General features: G+C 36.9%; 1 protein-coding gene across 1 annotated transcript; it reads left to right on the top strand.

The window, feature by feature from the left end:
- Positions 1-6,845: 6,845 nt before the first annotated feature.
- LOC131874433 (uncharacterized) lies at positions 6,846-8,796 on the top strand. The gene is made up of 2 exons (XM_059217811.1): positions 6,846-7,083; positions 8,159-8,796. The coding sequence occupies exons 1-2, from the start codon at positions 6,846-6,848 to the stop codon at positions 8,794-8,796; spliced, it is 876 nt and encodes a 291-aa protein (XP_059073794.1).
- The last annotated feature ends 11,178 nt before the right edge of the window (positions 8,797-19,974 follow it).

Genomic DNA, 19,974 nt, shown 5'->3' with positions numbered 1-19,974 from the left:
TATCTTGTCCACAGAACAAACCTAGCTAGGAGTGGATAGCTAGAGACCCTAGGTCTTCAATCTTGCAATCTATGTAATCAGAAATCCCTTCTTCTACTATAACACTAGCCGAAACTTGTGATAGGGAATTATACTTAGACTTGCATTGAATAAAACTTGCAGACTCGACAGATGCACTAGAACTGGTATGAGATGCGAAAGCCATGATAGAAACTTAAAAACTCAAGAAATACCTTTTGAAACACATGAATTTAGGGCTTTTAGATTCTCCATTTCACATTCCGTCGGTTGAAGAATCACCACTTTGCGTTCTTCACTTAGCTGTTTGCAATTTGAATTTGAATCTCCTTCGCGATTTCTCAATTTCTTAAAATCTCAGCACAAATCTCCTTTTCTTCGCTCTGCTCTTTGAAAAACTTTTCTTCGCTCGAAAACTGATAGTGAGAAATAATTTGAAAAATCCTTTTAAACATATTCCTCACCTACCGCAATTAATGCTCCACCATTAGGGCGTAAACCCTAATTTTCCTTTTACCATTTTTGGTCTTCCGCTTATTGACAGGTATCATATACCGGTTAAGGTCTTTTACTGATGTAAACTAAGGGTTCGAAACATTTCACCATTTGCTCCCCCTAAGCTTTTCTGAATCTTAGTTTGCCAGTTCCGTGATTTCCACACTAGGTGCAGAAACCGGTTCGTCTTGTAACACCGCTGGATTCTTCTTCCAAGTTTTATTCACGTCCACTTGAATAGTGTCAACATCAATGTTTCCTTCCGAAGTGACTGATATATCATCAGATATTTTCTTTCTTGATCTACAGAATCTGGCAATGTGACCTGGTTTTTTGCAGTGATAGCAGACCAATCCAGGTGCTCTCCAAGGTCCATTGTTCATGTTCCCATTCCTCCTTCTTCATGTTGCTATAGTGTGACCATGACCATGACAAACCATACAGTTTGCTCTCCATTCAGTTATCGCTTGATAGCCACCACTTCTTGGCTGATGATTGAAGGAATTAAACCAATTGTGATTTTGGTTCACAAAAGGTTCAGGACCAACTCCTTGGGTCCTCTGAGGATATCTTGCAGTGTTATTCATAACAGACCTGCATTCAGATGCTCTATGCCCAAACTTGTTGCATGCATACTAGTTACCATTAAATCTATAGGATCTAGGCTTATCATTTAGGAAATAAGAAAAATTATTGTAAGCCTTACTCCTACACACATTTGCAGTATGTCCTTCTTTAAGACAGCTAAAGAAAACAGGTTTAAACTTTTTCTTACCTTTATCCTTTGATGTTGGTTGTTTCTTTGATGTTCCAGCATTTGTACCAGAGGTCGCACCTTCCTCATGACCAGAATAACCAAGTCCATTGGTATTCTTTGCCGGTTTGGCAGATTCAAGTTGTTGCTCTAGCTTGACAGTACTATTATTGAACTTAGCAAGTATTTCCTTTGACTCAGAGAGTTCTTTGGAAATAGCAACATTTGTTTCCATCAAGATTTCATTCTCAGAGATGGAAATGTTCAGTTCTCTTTGCATGTCTTCCTTTTCCACTTTTCTTGCATAGAGTTGAGCAGTTAGGGCACTGATCTCTTGTTTCAGCTTTGAGATCTCATGATCTCTGTCCTTCACCAGATCTCTAGCTTTCCTTCGGTTCTCAAGCTCTTGACACATTTGAATAGTTAGACCTTCCAACTCCTTTCTCAAGTTGGAGTTTGATTCATTCAACTTATTTACTTCTACAATTAGGGCTTCCATATCTACTTCATCTGAAGAACTATTTTCAGATAGCGCCATTAGCTTTTCAACATGTTCTCTCCTTTTTGCTTGAGAGACCTTATATTTTCCCATAAGTTCATCATAGGCTTGCTCAAATTGAGTGAGCTAGTGAGTAAGTTCCCTTATAGAGTATTCCTCCATATCTCTTTTCAAGTGGTTAAACTTATAGAAAGGTTGGCTCTGATACCAATTGATGAATATTAAGAGGGGGGGGTGAATTAGTATGCCAAAAATCTTTACACTTAAACACTTTACAAGATTGACAGTAAACCGGTAAAACAGTTTAGCAGACAAACCAGTTAGCACACATGCAAACCAAATAGAAAATAATGCATTCACCCACAAAAGCACAAACACCATAACACATGATATTTTGACATGGAAACCCAAATGGGAAAAACCATGGTGAGATGGAACTCACAAGTAACTATCTGCAGAATAGGAACTAGACCGGTTAAGGTCAGATCGGTTAATGTCTTACAATGTTCTTTACCAGAACAAATCCTGTTAGGAATCTCAATCTCTATTAGGAGATAAGTCTGGTTAAAGACTACCATGCTAGAGGATTTTAGATCCACAGATGTGAACCACCTTGTTAGAGGATTTACAAAAGGCTTTTGGGCCTACTCGGTTAAGGGCTACAGACTTGTCAAAGATGTGAGTAATCAACAAGTGATTGATCTAGCTAATAGCACAAACTGCTTGATTAGATCCTTGATAGCTCGTTCCTAATGCATTCCAGCATTACTTTAGTCTTCTACACATTCATAGTCTCTCTAACTCCTCAACCACCTTAAACCCTAGCAACAACATAAAATTTCATTACAACCACATCAACAACCTAAAACCCTAGACATGATGTCCTTATAAAGGAAACTGATTTCATGTTGGTCCAATAGGATTACATTACAATTTCCTAGGTTCAATGAACCTAGACATACTTGGTAACATGACACAAAAAGCACCGTTAAAGTGTCGGCACCATCAAACAATTGGTGGATGGTAATTCATCATAAAATGTCGGTTGCTAACTCATCACAAAGTATTACCGGTTCATACAAAATACCAGTTCAAGCAAAATGTTGGCTGCCGGTTTGACAAAATGAAGATTGGGAAATATGTGTTCTACCACTTTGATCCTTCATGTCGCTTGAGATCCTCGAACCTCTTGGGGTCTACATACCGCTTTAGACCAGGAAACGCATTCTACAAATCACCAATAGTCTAAAGACTATAATATAACATACCGGTTGGAACAAATACTGGTTGTGCTCTAACTCATACATATAAAGAAGATCTCAATGCAATTGTGTGTCCATCAATGACAATCACATCATAAACATAAAAAATGCCAACAAAAAGAACCCCTTGTTCAGTCAAAAAGGGTTCAACCAACACCACCCAATTTCAAGCCATTAAGTCATGTTGTGTTGTCAATTGTTATACCTATTTACTCAGTTCAAGTTAATTTACCTTAGGTTGTTCCCATGGATAGACAACAACCTTTTGTGTCCTTTAATGGAGGAAACCCGTTAAATTTGACCCAGCATGATGATATTCTTGTAACTGCTTTGAAAAGCTTGCCCTTTTTCACAGGGGAGGATCAAAATACTCCCATAGAACATATCAGAGATATAGATTCCTTATGTGGGGTACATCACATCACACAAGAGATTGTTACCATGAGATTATTTGCTACCTCTTTTAAAGGAAAGGTGCTCCAATGTTTTAGATTCCTAACAGTTGGGTCAGTTGCAACTTGGGATGAACCAGGAGAGAAAATACATAATCAGTTCAAGGATAAGTCTAATCATTTGTCTCTTATTTAGCAACTTACCACTGTCAAAAGAGCTCCTCAAGAGAAGATGTCAGACTTTAATTTTTCATTTTTCAGAAGACCTGGGACAAAATTCCTGCTATAGTTAGGCCTTCTCTTGAATATGATTTTTTGTATTATTTAAGGGCTCTTAATACTAATATCTTGATGATGATTCAGTCAATGAGAGGAGTGTCACTACCTAATGCATAAGAGAGAGAAATCAAAGAAGAAAATAACTTAATTCAAGCTAGAAAGATTGTGCCCAGGCCACCAATGCAAATTTTTCCAAATATCCAGCGTAGCATGCCTCTATAGATTCCATCAATTTAACCTTTTCTAGTGGTTCTAGCATTACCAGCTATTGTTCAAACTACTGCCAGTCAACCAGCCACTAGTCAAGGCCCATCTTAAGAGCTTCAAGAGATTAAAATTATGCGCCAAACTTTTGGTAACAAGTTGGTGAGTGTAGAGAAGCAATGAGCTCATTCCAGATTGTACCAACATAAAAATCAAGCTTCTAATCAGTAGTATCAAGGGCAATAGTAGTAGTATCAGGGGAATAGACAACCATATCAGCAACAGTATCAAGGTAATTATCAAGGTCCTAGACAAAATGTAAATGCAAGGCCTTTTCATGCATATAACCCTGCTCCAATTAGTACAACAAAGAATTAATTGGTGCCTATTCAGAATAACCTTGTTGCAGAATATGAATGGTGTTTTCCTTGCAGCCAGACACATAATCAAGCTACGTGCTCCAATGGTGTAATTAATCTGGCTTTTAAGGTTCATAATGTATCAAGTACACAAACATTGCTTGATGATGTATCCTCACAATAGCAAGATCAACCTGCAAGTGAGACTGCTTTCCTTAATTGGCAAGGAGAGGAGTTTTGTGGCTTGAACAACAATGATACCTTAGTGGCATCCAATACTAGAGCTAAGAAGAGGGCCCTTGAGCTAGAGAAGACAACAAACAAAGGCACATATTTTGTTGGTCTGTCAAGATAGCAAGCACCACAAATTCTATAGTGCAATCAAGGCGCTAGTAAGGAGCAACTAGTGACTATCAATGTTGCAAGTTAATTGCAGGTTGACAATGTTGCTGTAAAAACACAGAAAAAGGTGAATATTCCTACACCTTCCAACATTGTTGATAGTACAAAGAAAATGAATGGTTCAATGCCAATGTGGGATTATTTAGCTATCCCAGATCAAAAAGACTTATTGCACTCTACCTTATTCAAACCTACTGACTTGAGTACCCCAAATGAAGTTCCTGTGAGTGAAGCTGAGGCAATTTTGACCAATGCCACTCAGGATAGCTCTAAATAGAAAGGTAAAGATGCTAAACTTCCTCTATTCTATGTCTCTTTGATAGTCGAGGATAAATTGGTACATAATTACATGTTATATAGTGGTGCTTTCAGTGATACCGAAGAAGATTGTAGACATGTTAGGTCTAGAATATCAACCACTAGGAAAAGGGGTGCTCCAGTTAGAAACAATTGTAGTTAATACTTTAGGAGTGATTAAGGATTTGATCCTGACTTTGCATACCTATCCAAATTTTTCTATTCCTCAAGATTTGTTTGTAATAGATTTACCCCCACACTTTGCCCTATGCTTGTCTAGGGACTTCACTGCCAAGATAGGAGGATACTTGTCATCAGATTGGTCCAATATTCTTTCTAGGACCACGTATGGTACCAAAGTGAGCATAAAGTTTGAATCCCTTGCCAAGGATCATATTGAGACTTATGTGCCTAGTGTTGTTAATGCAAATTGTGTTATTTTTGAGGATAGTGAGGATGTTGCAGCTCAAGAGCTTCAAGCCGAGAGTGTGCCAAAATTGCTCCTAAATGTTTGGGAATTGGAGAATGTATTAGAAAATCCCAAAGAATATATTCAAGATGCTAGTTTGGGTAACTATGTGCTACATGAGCCTGAAGGAGAGATGCCTAACCTTGAGAAGAATCCTGAAAAGCTGGTTGAGTAGCAAGATGGGTTGTGGAAGATGTTTTTTGATGGTTCTCACAGTAAAAATGGAGTTGGTGGGGATGAAATGTTGATATCCCCACAGGATGAGCATTACTTTTTAGCTTTCCATTTTGCTTTCTCCTGCACTAACAATGCTACTGAATACAAAGGTTTGATTCAAGGCCTAGAGTGGGAAAGGAAAAGGAAGATTAGCTACCTATAGGTGTTTGGGTATATTGAGGTGGTTGCGAATCAGGTGAGAGGGTTAAATGTTACTAATAATGATACTTTAAAGTCCTAAAAACACATGGTTTGGGGTATGATTGAATAATTTAGTGCCTTCAATATTGTTTCTATTCCTTGGAAGGAAAATCAACAATGCAGATAGACTTGAAGCTATTGGTACACAATTTGATATTCCATATTTAGTTACAAGTGATAATGTGTCTAAATATATCAAGGTCACAGTTAGACCTTCAATACCAGATAATAACACTAACTAGCAAGTGTTTGAAAATGATGAGAAAATTTTGAGTTTTCTATTACAAGAGGATCAGTTTTATGTAACTAATCAAGAAAAAATGAAACAGAGCTTTGATGATCAAGTTATTCAGCTAAGAACTAACAAGTTGCCCAAGGGTCTTGTGACTTGGAATCCATTTTTAGTATAGATGATCAGCTAAAAAAGGACAAAACCAACATGCAGATTAAGGAAGAGCATTATGAACAACTTGAGATTTTCAAAGGTAAAGGGTTGAAACTTAGTAAGATATGCTCCCCTGAAGATAGACAAGCTTTTATTGATTTATGAGTATCAAGATGTTTTTTCTTGGGAGTATTTGGATTTAAAGGGCTTTGATTCTTAGATAGCCCAACACACTATTGAGTTGGAGCCAAATTCTAAGTCTATCTGGCAGAAGAAAAGGCCGTAAAATCCAAAGTTAGAACCCCTTATGGTCAAAGAGTTGACCAAGTTAATAGAAGGCGAAATAATTTACTCAATCAAGCACACCTCCTGGGTTTCCAATCTGGTTCTTGTGAAGTAAAAGACTGGAGAAATCAAGTTGTGCATTGATTTGAGAGACTTAAATAGGTCCTCTTTGAAGGACCATTACCCTCTACCATCAATGGAGCATATCTTACAAGTAGTGGCAGGTTCTAAGAGGTTTTCACTTCTTGATGGGTATTCTAGATACAATCAAGTGCAAGTCAAAAAAGATGACCAACATAAGACATCATTCACCACAAAGTGGGGCACAATGGCCTATAAAAGAATGCCTTTTGTATGTTCAAATGTTGGCTCAACTTTTCAGAGAGCCATGGATACAACCTTTAAGGGCCTAATGTATAAACGTGTGCTTGTCTATCTTGATGGTATCAGTGTTTTCTCAAAGGATGCTAATGCACATTTGTTACATTTGAAGCAGGTCTTTGAAAGATGTAGGGAGTATGGTATATCCCTTAACCAAAAGCTATGTATCTTTGTTGTTCACAAAGGTAAGATTTTGGGACATATTGTCTCAAAATAGGGTATAACCATTGACCCTAAGAGAGTTAAGGCAATTATGGAACTGCCTTTGCTTAATCATAGAAAGGGCCTGCAAAGCTTTATTTGCAGAATTAATTTTGTTAGACTATTTATTCCATATATTGCTAACCTTTTGAAGCCTCTGACTATTATCCTAAAGAAAAATATTGCAAGTACAACTGGACCAAGGAGGCAAAGAGAATATTTCAGGCTATAAAGGAGGTCTTGTCAAAATCCCCAACCTTGGTGAACCAAGATTTCTCAAAAGATTTTATCGTTTATGTATATGGAGGTATGGATACCATTTCTACAATTCTTGTATAGCAGAATAATGAGGGTTTTGAGAAACCCATTCCATTCTTTAGTCAAGGTTTGGTAGAATACAAAAAGAGGTATAGTTTCCTTGAGAGACATGTACTTGCTATTATTAAAAGTTTGAAGAAGTTAAAATATCTAGTCTCTAATAACAAGATTCACTTAATGGTTGCTCACCTTGGTGTGAAAGAGTTCCTTTTAAGTAGGGATTTGAATGATAAGAGGGTTGTATGGATCACAAAGGTTATCGAGTATGATGTAAATATCTAGGTAACTAAACTTGTCAAGGGAAAGGGCCTTTATGAATAGATGGAAATGTGCTAGAGAGTAAGGATGAGAAAGTGTTAATTATTAATGATGCACTTGTAGATGTTGCCCTTATTTTATGTGCAGGTTGGGTTCAAGATATGACCCAATTTTTATAGACTGGTGAATGTTCACCAAGTTTAAACAAAGCCAAGAGAAGATATTTTAGGTTACAGTCTATTCCATTTGTTTTGGTTGATAACATCCTTTTCAAAAATGATTTTAATGGTATGCTCTTAAGATGTATTAGTAATGATCAAACTGAAAAATTATTTCATGAGTTCCATGATGGAACTGTAGGGGGTCATTTTTCCCCAAGAACAACCACCTAGAAGATCATGAGAGCTGGCTATTATTGGCCCAATTAATTTAAGGATGCACATCCTTGGGCAAGAAAATTTACAAAATGTACCTTGTTTGCAGGGAAGGAGAGGCTACCATCTCTACCATTGCAACGAGTTCAGGTAGAGCATCCTTTCATGAGGTGGGGTATTGATTTCATAGGCCCCATCAACCCACTATCAAGTGTAGGGTATAGGTGGGTGCTGATAGCAACTGATTATTTCATAAGATGGACCAAGGCAATTGCCTTAAAAGATTCCAATGAGCATGTTGTGCTAAATTTCTATGATGACTTGGTCACTAGATTTGGTGTGCCTGATTCCATCATATCAGACAATGCCTTAGCATTTTTGGGACTCAGAGTAACTGATTGGGCTATTAAAAATGGCATTCACTTTAATACCTCCTCAAACTATTACCCTCAAGGTAATTGTTTGGCAGAAAGTACAAATAAGAATCTGATAAGAATTATCAAGAGAACCATGGAGGAGAATCTGAGAGTTTGGTATACAAGTCTAAAGTATGCACTTTGGCAAGATGGGATAACACCCAAGTGTTCTATTGGAAATTCTCCATGTGTTCTATTTTATGGAAAAGAGGCAAGATTGTCTATTTTTGTTGAACTACCATCTTTGGATATTAGGCATCAGCTGGAAATGCTTGAAGAGGAAGATCCAATGGAAGTCCAATATGCTCAACTCCTAGAGTCAGATGAGTAGAGAGATAAAGAAATGAGATCAATGGAGTATCATCAACTCTAGACCAAGACAATCTTTGATAAGAAAGCCACACCCAAAATATTTAGAGAAGCTGACATGATGCTCAAGTGGGATGAGCTTAAGAGAAGACAAGGAAAGCATTCCAAATTTGATGCCTTTTGGAGTGGTCTATTCATCATTACAAAATTCAAAGAACATAATTCTTTTTAGTTGTCGAAGATGGATGGACAAGTCTTGTCAATCCCAGTTAATGGGATTCACCTCAAGAATTTCTTTGAGGTATGAGTATCATTGTACATATATAGTCAATTTGTATGCTTTCAATAAAGTGTTGATGCACTGCAGGCTAGTTGTGTTTTGATTTTTCCTAAGTGTTATTCCAGCATAGTTAGTTTCTTATGTTGTAGTTTGCTATTTTCAATAAGGTGCCAAGTTTTCAGTCTATTAGAGTTGCAAAGGATTGTGAAGTTTTACTATTGTCACCCTTCCTGATTAATTCATCTTACATATACTATTTATAATAGTGAAACTTATGTTTCACTATCACAAAGCATACATCCATAAACAATTAATTAGGGAAGATGGTAACAGTTCATGAAAGAAGTTGCTTTGAGTTAACGTAATGCAAAAAATATCCCTCACTAGGGGAGAGGGTCAAGTAGTTGAACAAGGTCCAATAGTCATTATAGCAATTGTGCTCATAATATCCAATCTTACCATAAATTTATACTATATATTATAAATAAATAGTCCACATGTAAATAAATAAATGAAAATTTGGTGAAAATAGACCTATACTTGAACACATAAGAACCTATAAATGTTATATAAAAAGTACAAATATACATTCATTAATAGGAAAAATAAATAGTTTTTTATTTGAAATAGAATATCATAACTATCCTATTGAACACAATGTACCACTTAGAGGGGGGTGAATTAGTGGTTCCTAAATTATTTTCCTTTTTAAAACAACCTTAGATTACTAGTTATCACCATAGGCACTAAACAATCAAACTGGTAAGCAAAATATGGATATCAAAAGAGGCAAACACACAAATGCAACCCACAACACTAGATATGGGAAAAACCTCGGTGAGAAAAGATGATGGAGACTACTACTCCAATCAAGCCTCACAAGTGAAACATTGAATTACAAATATTTAGGGCACAAACCCAAGGAGAAACAACCCTTGCACCAAGCTCCAACTTGGTGATGTATAGTGAAATACAATTTTGATATAGTTATGGCATCTGGTTGCAAATGAGTTCTGTAACACTTGATCAAATAGATTTATGTCGATTAATAGTCTTCTCTTCTTCACTGGATATCACACTAATGGTTATCAGATTACTCTCTCTGATTTTGGGCCTCTCTTCTTCCTCTCTGAGCTGCACATCATACTATGTCACACTTGTATGCCTTCTTAATCAATCACACCTCATAGGTTAGCTTAACTGTTAGACCTACAATAGTTTACTGGTACTCTGTCTCTGTTGATTAAACCCTTTCACTGGTTTGACTGCAAACTCACTCTGCAACTTTGTTAAAACAAATTCTAAGGAAAATGATCTTGCTAACTTGTGGGTTCTTCATAAAATTTGACCTCCTTGCTGACTTGTTATGTCAATCCACACTTCATCAACCTGTGCAATATCATCACCTGGCATCCAGCTATCATGTTTGTTGACATCCACCTCTACTTGATTTTCTATGTCGATTTGACATTATTCATTGACCAAGATTGACTACCGATTCAACACTTTACTAGTATAACCAACAAACATCCTCTTTACCGACAACACATTGACTTGACAATTCATCTCACCTTCTGGTATGTCTTGATGACATTATTTTTCTTCTTCTCAATGAGTGTTGTTGTGATTTATTTAACATTCCCCCTCTTCATCACAAACAACCTACCAACCTTAATATCGGTCTATGCCTAATCGGTACTCCTTCTTTACCAGCAGATGACACAATTCATTTGTAGCAATACCCATCCCTTTATGTGCTTACTCACAAGTGAATTGCCATCATATGTCTTCCTTTTCTTATATCGGTCACCAATTCTTACTTAGCGGTGACCTTGCCAAACCAGTTGACATCAATGGCAACTTAATGCCAATAATGCCAACAATCTCCCACTTTGGCATTGATGTCAACTTACTGTAAGACTTCATACTAGTATATTTCTCCCCCTTTGACACAATAACAAAGAGTACTATACACTCCCCCTTTGATCCATACCTAGCGCCCCCTTAGTCTGATACCAATGATTACAGTCGGTACTGAGATGTGGTTCAAGAGTTATAGATGATGCTATTAACTCCCCCTGAACCATATAAATCATTCCTATCTCAAGTGCATAATAAAGGTGACACAACTCCCAACTTGTGTCTTAAGTACTCCAAAGTGCTTACCGGCAATGGTTTGGTGAAAATGTCTGCTACTTGTTTTCTAGTAGGGACATAGTCCATCTTTACTTCCCATCCTTCAACCTTCTCTCTAAGGAAATGATACTTGATGGCTATATACTTTATCCTAGAATGCATCATCAGATCCTTTGATATGTTAATGGCACTTGAATTATCACACCAGATGAGAATAGGATCAGTTATGTCCACCTATATGTCCTTGAGGGTTTTCTTCATCCATAGTACCAGAGGGTAGCATGTAGCTACAGCAATTTATTCTACTTCAACAGTTGATAGGAAGATGAAATCTCGCTTCTTGTTATGCCATGAGACCAACTAGTCACCTAGGAAGAATGCACCACCACTTGTCCTCTTTTGGTCATCAATGCATCCTAACCAATCAACATCAATTTCCAAGATGAATTCCCCTTGTTTAGGGTACCACAATCCATAACCGAGTGATCCATGTAGGTACCTAAAAAAATTTCTTACAATATTCATATGTGACTACTTAGGTGCAACTTGAAATTTGGCCACCATGCACACTACCTATACTATATATGTTCTACAAGAAGATAGATATAATAGGTTGTCTATCATGGATCTATACAATATCTGATCCACCACTAGTGATTCATCATTCTTGCTTAATTTTCTTCCGGTCACCATGGGGGTACTTACTGGTTTGCAGTCCTCCATTTGAAATTTCTTCAACATATCCTTTGCATACTTGGATTGTGAGATAAAGATTCCCTTATCTTCCTATGATATCTACAAACCAAGGAAGTATGTCAATTCTCCAAGCATTGACATCTCAAATTTTGACTGCATTTGATCAAAAAATTCTTTGCAAAGGGTGTCCTTAGTGCCTCCAAAAATAATATCATCTACATACACAACCACAATGATCATGTGGTTTCCATCTTTCCTTATGTATAAATTGTTGTCAACAATCCCCTTTTTGAATCATTTCTCCTTTAGGTATTGATCTAGCCTTGAATACCATGCTCTAGGAGCTTCCTTTAAACCATAAAGGACTTTCTCCAACTAGCACACAAAGGTTTCATCATCATGTAGTATAAACCCTTCTGATTGCTCCATTTACACTTCTTCCAAATTTCCATTTAGGAAGGCAGATTTCACATCCATTTGATATACTTTATAACCCTTGTAGGCAAAAAAGGGTAGAAACATTCTAATTTCTTCTAATCTAGCTACTGGTGAAAATGTTTTTTCAAAATCAATGCCCTCTACTTGAGAGTAGCCTTTGCACAAAAGTCTATATTTATGCCTAACAATTTTACCATCTTCATTCATCTTATTCAAGTAGACCCATTTAGTGCCAATGATGTTCTTGTCTTCTGGTCTAGGGACTAATTGCCAAGTCTTGTTCTTCTCTATTTGTTATAGTTCTTCTTCCATGGCATCCATCCATTCCTATCTTTTGCTAGCCTCATTGAAAGTTTTAGGTTCTACTTCAGTCACGAGGCAGAAGTTGACTTGTTCATCATTCCCAGCATGTCTTCTCCTATTTTGCATACCATCACTCTTATTTCCTAGAATATTCTCTTCTAGGTGGTTCATTTTCACATACCGTAGGATCCTTTTTGGATGCTTATTCTGGTTCATTGTCTGACTAAGATTCCTCACCTTCATCACCAAAATCATCATACCGGTTTACCTGTGATTGACTTCCTTTGTGCATATCCTCATCAACTTTTACATGCACACTCTCAATGACTCTTCTTAGTCTCTTGTTGTAGCATTTATAGGCCTTGTTGTTAGATGAGTAACCAAGGAAGATTCCTTCATCACTCCTAGAATTAGAGATACCTAGACCATCCATATCTCTCTTGATAAAATACTTACATCCAAATACCTTGAAGTATTTGACTGATAGTTTCCAGTCATACCACAACTCATAAGGTATCATTCTATTGTTTGTTCTTATTTGAACCCGGTTCAAAGTATATACAACACTATGAACTGCTTTGTTCCAATATGTGTCTAGAAGACTAGCCTCATTTAACATGGCTCTAGCCATCTCCTTGTTTGTCCTGTTCTTTCTTTCTACCACATCATTTTGTGGTGGTGTCCTAGGCACTGAGTACTTCCTTCTAATTCCATGTCTTTCACAATAATAATCAAACTCATTTGATGTGAACTCTCCACCATTGTCTAATGTTAGACATTTTAGTTTGCACCCACTTTCCTTCTCCACCATCTTCCTAAAGATCTTAAATCTATCAAATGCTTGTGATTTATCTTGCAGGAAAGTGACCCATGTCATTCTTGAATAATCATCAATAAAGAGAATAAAATATCTTTCACCGACAAGAGCTCTTCTCCTAGTTGGACCACACATATTTGTATGTGAAATTTCAAGTGGTCTTGAGGTGTTGTGTTCTTTTTTTTTTAAGCTCACCTTAGTCTACTTCCCTTTCACACATTCATCACAAAATATGCTTACCGATTTGATGATGGGTGGAATATTTTTTACACACCCATTTTCTCTTAATGCAACTAAGTTATCAAATTTTATGTGGCCTAATCTTCAGTGCCACACCCAACTTTCATCAACCTTTCCCATCACACATTGCGACTCATCACATTCCTTCAGATTGTAAACATTACCATCTGTCCTTTTTCCTTCTTCCACAACTTGACCGATACTCTCTTTCTTTATCTGGCAGTTAGTAGAGTCAAAGGTGAATTTATAACCTTTATCACACATCTGACTCACACTGAGTAGAGTATTCTTTAGGCCTTCCACATAATACACATCACGTGTGTTTAGTTTCCCATCAATATTTAGAGTACCTTTTACCTTTTATTTGGATGGATGAGTTGTCTCTGAATGTTACTGAACCACCATTCCAATCTTTAAGCTTGATACATTTCTTTTTATCACCAATCATGTGGTTGGAACAGCCATTGTCTACAACCCATAGATTTTTCCTTTCAGCATGTAAGACAATCTGCACTATCAGACTTAATTCTACCTTGTCCTTTTCTTTCACAACCCATATCGGTTTGGTTTTCTTCTTCTTGTTGGCTGCTATTTTGTGCTCTGGTTCAATTACTGGTTCTGGATCAGCATGTGTCTTCTTCTTCTTGATCTTCCTAGTTTTTAAAAAACTTTACTATATGTCGAAACTCTTGACAGTTATAGCATTTCACATTTTCATTTAAAGATGAATCTTTGAAATTATTGTAGGGCATCGATTTATTCATCCTACATTAAAAACTCCTATGACCATATCCATTGCACTGATAGAAGACAACATTCATATACCAGAGTGCATTAAATGGATTTCTACTTTCATAACTCATAGAAGACTTATTGGTTAATCTACAGCCAGCTATTCTATGCCCAAATTTGTTACACCGGTAACAATAACCATGCAAGTTTGGAACATACCGATTAGGTTGCCTTGGTCCTACAAATGACTACCTCACTGTGAGTCTTCCTTTCATACTGCTAACTCTAGTGAATCCTACATACTTGGTCAGTGAGATAAAGATTCCCTTATCTTGTTGTGATATCTACAAACAAGGGAAGTATGTCAATTCTCCAAGCATTGACATCTCAAATTCTGACATTTGATCAACAAATTCTTTGCAAAGGGTGTCCTTATTTCCTCCAAAAATAATATCATCTACATACACAACCACAATGATCATGTGGTTTCCATTTTTTTTTATGTATAAATTGCTGCCCACACTCCCCTTTTTGAATCCTTTCTCCTTTAGGTATTGATCTAGCCTTGAATACCATGCTCTAGGAGATTTCTTTAAACCATACAGGGCTTTCTTCAACCGACACACAAACGTTTCATCATCATGTAGTAGAAACCCTTCTGATTGCTCCATGTACACTTCTTCCAAATTTCCATTTAGGAAGGAATATTTCACATCCATTTGATATAGTTTATAACCCTTGTAGGCAGAAAAGGGTAGAAACATTCTAATTACTTCTAATCTAGCTACTGGTGAAAATGTTTCTTCAAAATTAATGCCCTCTACTTGAGAGTAGCCTTTGCACAAAAGTCTATCTTTATGCCTAACAATTTTACCTTCTTCATTCATCTTATTCTAGTAGACCCATTTAGTGCCAATGATGTTCTTATCTTCTAGTATAGGGACTAATTCCAAAGTCTTGTTCTTCTCTATCTATTATAGTTCTTCTTCCATGGCATCCATCCATTCCTATCTTTTGCTGGCCTCATTGAAAGTTTTAGGTTCTACTTCAGTCATCAGGCAAAAGTTGACTTGTTCATCATTTCGGGCAAGTCTTCTCCTATTCTACATATCATCACTCTTATTTTCTAGAATCTACTCTTCTAGGTGGTTCATCTGCACATACTGTAGGATCCTTTTTGGATGGTTCTTCTAGTTCATTGTCTTACTGAGCTTCCTCACCTTCATCACCGGAATCATCATACCAGTTTACCTGTGATTTACTTCCTTTGTGCATATCCTCATCAACTTTTACATGCACACTCTCAATGACTCTTCTTAGTCTCTTGTTGTAGAATTTATAGGCATTGTTGTTAGATGAGTAACCAAGGAAGATTCCTTCATTACTCCTGAAATCAAAACTACCTAGACCATCCATATCTCTCTTGATAAAATACTTAGATCCAAATACCTTGAAGTATTTGACTGACAGTTTCTAGTCATACCACAACTCATAAGGTATCATTCTATTGTTTGTTCTTAGTTGAACCCGATTTAAAGTATATACATCACTATGAACCACTTCCTTCAAATATGTGTCTGGAAGACTGGCCTCATTTAACATGGTTCTAACCATCTCCTTGACTGTCCTGTTCTTTATTTCTACCACACCATTTTTTGGTGGTGTCCTAGGGGCTGAGTATTGCCTTCTAATTCCATGTATTTCACAATAATCTTCAAACTCATTTGATGTGAACTCTTCACTCCTATCTGATCTTAGACACTTCATCTTGCACCTGCTTTCCTTCTCCACCATCTTCCTAAAGATCTTAAATCTATCAAATGCTTATGATTTATCTTGCAGGAAAGTGACCTATGTCATTCTTGAATAATCATTAATAAAGAGCATAAAATATCTTTCACTGGCAAGAGCTCTTCTCCTAGTTGGACCACACAGATCTGTATGTGAAAATTTAAGTCGCCTTGAGGTGTTGTGTTCTTTTGTTTTGAAGCTCACCTTAGTCCGCTTTCCTTTCACACATTCATCACAAAATGTGCTTAGTGGTTTGATGATGGGTGGAATATTTCTTACACACCCCTTTTTTCTTAATGCAACTAAGTTATCAAAGTTTATTTAGGCCTACCACATAATACACATCACATGTCTTCAATTTTCCATCAATATTTAGAGTACCTTTTCCCTTTATTTGGATGGATGAGTTGTCTCTGAATCTTACTGAACCACCATTCTAGTCTTCAAGCTTGATAAATTTCTTTTTATCACCAGTCATGTGGTTGGAACAACTATTATCCACAACCCATAGATTTTTCCTTTCAGCATGTAAGGTAGTTTGCACTATCAGACTTAATTCTACCTTGTCCTTTTCTTTCTCAACCCATACCGGTTTGGTTTCCTTCTTCTTGTCGGCTACTATTTTGTGCTCTGGTTCAATTACCGGTTCTAGATCGGTATTTGTCTTCTTCTACTTGATCTTCCTATTTTTTTTTAAATCTTTTCTATATGTCAAAACTCTTGACAGTTATAGCATTTCACATTTTTATTTAAAGATGAATCCTTGAAATTATTGTAGGGCATTGGTTTATTCTGTTGGGAAAAATGGTGTCTCAACCTTGCATTTATGTGAGGTTACTATTTATAGTAAGTTTTCATTTGAGCATGAAATGGTGCGAAACTCTCCCTGAAGCTTCTGGTTGGCTAGATAAGCATTTCGGTAAAGTTGCGTCGCAAGGTCACAGCTAGTTTTGAAGATATTAAAGTTTTCATCTTGGAGGGGTGCAATAAAATGTTTAAACTTAATTTTGGGGACTTTAGAGGCTCCGAAACGCCCTGAAAAGTTTCCATAACTAGCAAAGCGAGTTACGAGGTGATAGAGCACTTCGCAAGCTTTCCGGCGCTTCAAACGGTTCGTCAATCGGACACCCGGTTCTCAAGTTATGGCCTCCGGAAGTTTGTACTCCTGAAATAGGAAAAATAATTTGTATCGGATACATAAATGAGCTGTAAAAGGGAGCGACACGTGTTGATGTGTGCTTTAACATGTCATAGAAGGGAGATAAGGTCAGCTACACCTTATTGGGTGGTTTTAGCCCATGGTTTTGTAATACCGTTTGACGGTTTCTTGTATTGTATCTCCTATTTATGAGGTGTGTGAGATAGAGGTTGTGTGTAAGAGTCTCATGGCTATTGAGTTGCCTCTGAATCTCTGATTAGTGGTACTCCTGCGAAGAGCTTGCTCTGCAAGTATGTTGTAATCTATTTTTGATTGCTGAATAAAATATTGAGCTGCTTTCGGAGGGTGGGGTTTTTCTCCCGAAAGGGTTTTCCCCACGTAAATCATTGTGTTGTGGTATGATTGCTATTATATCTATTTCTATTTTCTGTAACTGTTGTAATGATCTGAAAAAGTTTTGCATTACCCTCCTCTCAAGGTTAGTGTAGGAAGTTGTTTCCGCTACTTAACTTCCTTACATATTCTTCCTACATTCAAAACTCCTATGACCATATCCATTGCACTGATAACATACAACATTCATATCCCAGAGTGCATTAAATGGATTTCTACTTTCATAACTCATAGAGGACTTATTGGTTAATCTATAGTGAGCTATTCTATGCCCAAAATTTGTTACACCAATAACAATAACCATGAAAGTTTGGAACATACCGGTTAGGTTGCCTTGGTCCTGCAAATGACTACCTCATCATGAGTCTTCCTTTCATACTATTGACTCTAATGAATCCTTCATGCTCAACTCTTACATTTCTCCTTGGATCTACATGTCAGTACTGTTGTAACTAAAATTTGATTCCCTTCAATGTCCTTAGAGTAATATGATTTAAACTGGGTGTAGAGGAGACATCAAAGATAAGGAAATCTCAGAGACAACATATGACAAGGTTTGATTAAACCTTCTACACTTCAGGCTTCCTTGGAGCCCAGGTGGGTATACCTTTGTGAACTAAATTCACACTTTCAAACAATAAACCCACAGCAAACCAGTCCGGGAAACCAGTGGATATGTTCACCTTGAAATCAACTGAAAATAAAGAATGGGACGATACTTAACTTCAGCATTTTGATCAACAAAGCATGCAATAAACAACCTCGATTAATACCAGTGCTTTATCCAGGGTTTCAGAGTCACCTAAACTCAAATAAAACTCTTAAAACAATATATCTTTATGCTTCCTATCAGCTTGGTTTCCACTAATCCTTGCATATGCCTGACACATACAAGAATTCAATCATTTCAAACTAAACCATGGTCCTCAAAATTCAAATTTCTTTCCAAAGAATTTACTGGTATAAGTGATCCCACGTATTTAATTTCCCTCCTAAAGAGAAAAGCTAACAAACACTTATACTGAGATTGCTTTGCAACTCCATTCAAACAGATAATCCTGGATTATTCAGAATGAAAATAGTAAGTAAATTTGTGAACAAACTTGAAGACAACACAAAGCTCTACTCAAAACCGATGGCCTATATATTGATATTCATTTGAAGAGATGTTACAAGAAGTTCTGATTCTCCATTTATTTTGGAAAAGCTCAGATAAATTTCTGCAGCGTTTTCTTACAAAATTTTTGTGATCTCTTTCTCTCTAGTCCTGGTATCCATTTATAACAACATGGATGCACAAAGCTTCGGACTTCTCGAGGAGAGTTTGTTACAATCATTTCAAAAATTGAAGAGGTTACAATTTTTACGTAAAAACAATTATGCACTCTTTTCAGCCTCTGCAATCTGTTCAACAGGTTGTTCGGTTGCAACCTCTTCTGGATTTTTAGGGGCGCTCTCCAACTGCTCCGGATCACGGGTGGAATATTTAACTCCCCACTCACTATATGTCTCTTCTGTCGGCCATGAAAAGTTAATAACATCATTTTTAACTTTAGTCAACCTTTTCCAGGAATTTCTCAATTTGTTGACTTCTGAATTAAGAAAACTATAATGTGATTTAATTTTTTCTATTTCCTGTATTGTTATAACAAAGAAAGAGGTATCATCAAGATCAATGATTCCCTTAACCCTTGCTGACAATTTGACTTCTATCTCTTTGAGCCATATTTGCTTATCTTTTAGGTGATCCGGATTGGCAAAAATTCTTGGGAGCAACTCAAAAACCTGATCAGTGTATTCCTTCTTGCATAGATTGACCTTCCTATCCACATTATCTACATCTGCTACCAATTGCATTAAAACTTTAGCGACATCAGAGGTAGATTTGATAATGGGATTGGCCCTTGCTTCATCATAGGATACACACATGAACTCTAGATCTTGCTCCCTAGGCCTCCATTTGTCAAAAATGGGTGTCAAAATGGCCTTATCTCTCCTCAGTTCATTCCATATCTCCATGACTTTGCCCACATTGTTGTAAAGCAAGGAGGCATTTATTGTATCTGCAAAACTGGAGATTGTGGCCTTTATTTTCTCCTCATATTTCCCGCATAAAAGGCTTGAGCTTGCTTCAGGTTCTCTAGTTCTTGGGGAGTAATCTCAATCATTTGGGAGCTGGAAGGTGCAGGAGATGGTGGAAATTCAATAATGGGGC

The sequence above is a fragment of the Cryptomeria japonica genome, chromosome 3, assembly GCF_030272615.1.
Source record: "Cryptomeria japonica chromosome 3, Sugi_1.0, whole genome shotgun sequence".
Lineage (NCBI taxonomy): Eukaryota > Viridiplantae > Streptophyta > Pinopsida > Cupressales > Cupressaceae > Cryptomeria > Cryptomeria japonica.
Note: the sequence above shows the minus strand (reverse complement) of the source record. Positions and strands in the feature narration are given on the sequence as shown.

Excerpts from the sequence above, each read along its gene's own strand:
- LOC131874433 (XM_059217811.1), top strand. The coding sequence starts at position 6,846 with ATGGCCTATAAAAGAATGCCTTTTGTATGTTCAAATGTTGGCTCAACT. Across the intron at positions 7,084-8,158 it reads TATCTTTGTTGTTCACAAAG|GGAAGGAGAGGCTACCATCT; the intron begins GTAAGATTTTGG and ends CCTTGTTTGCAG.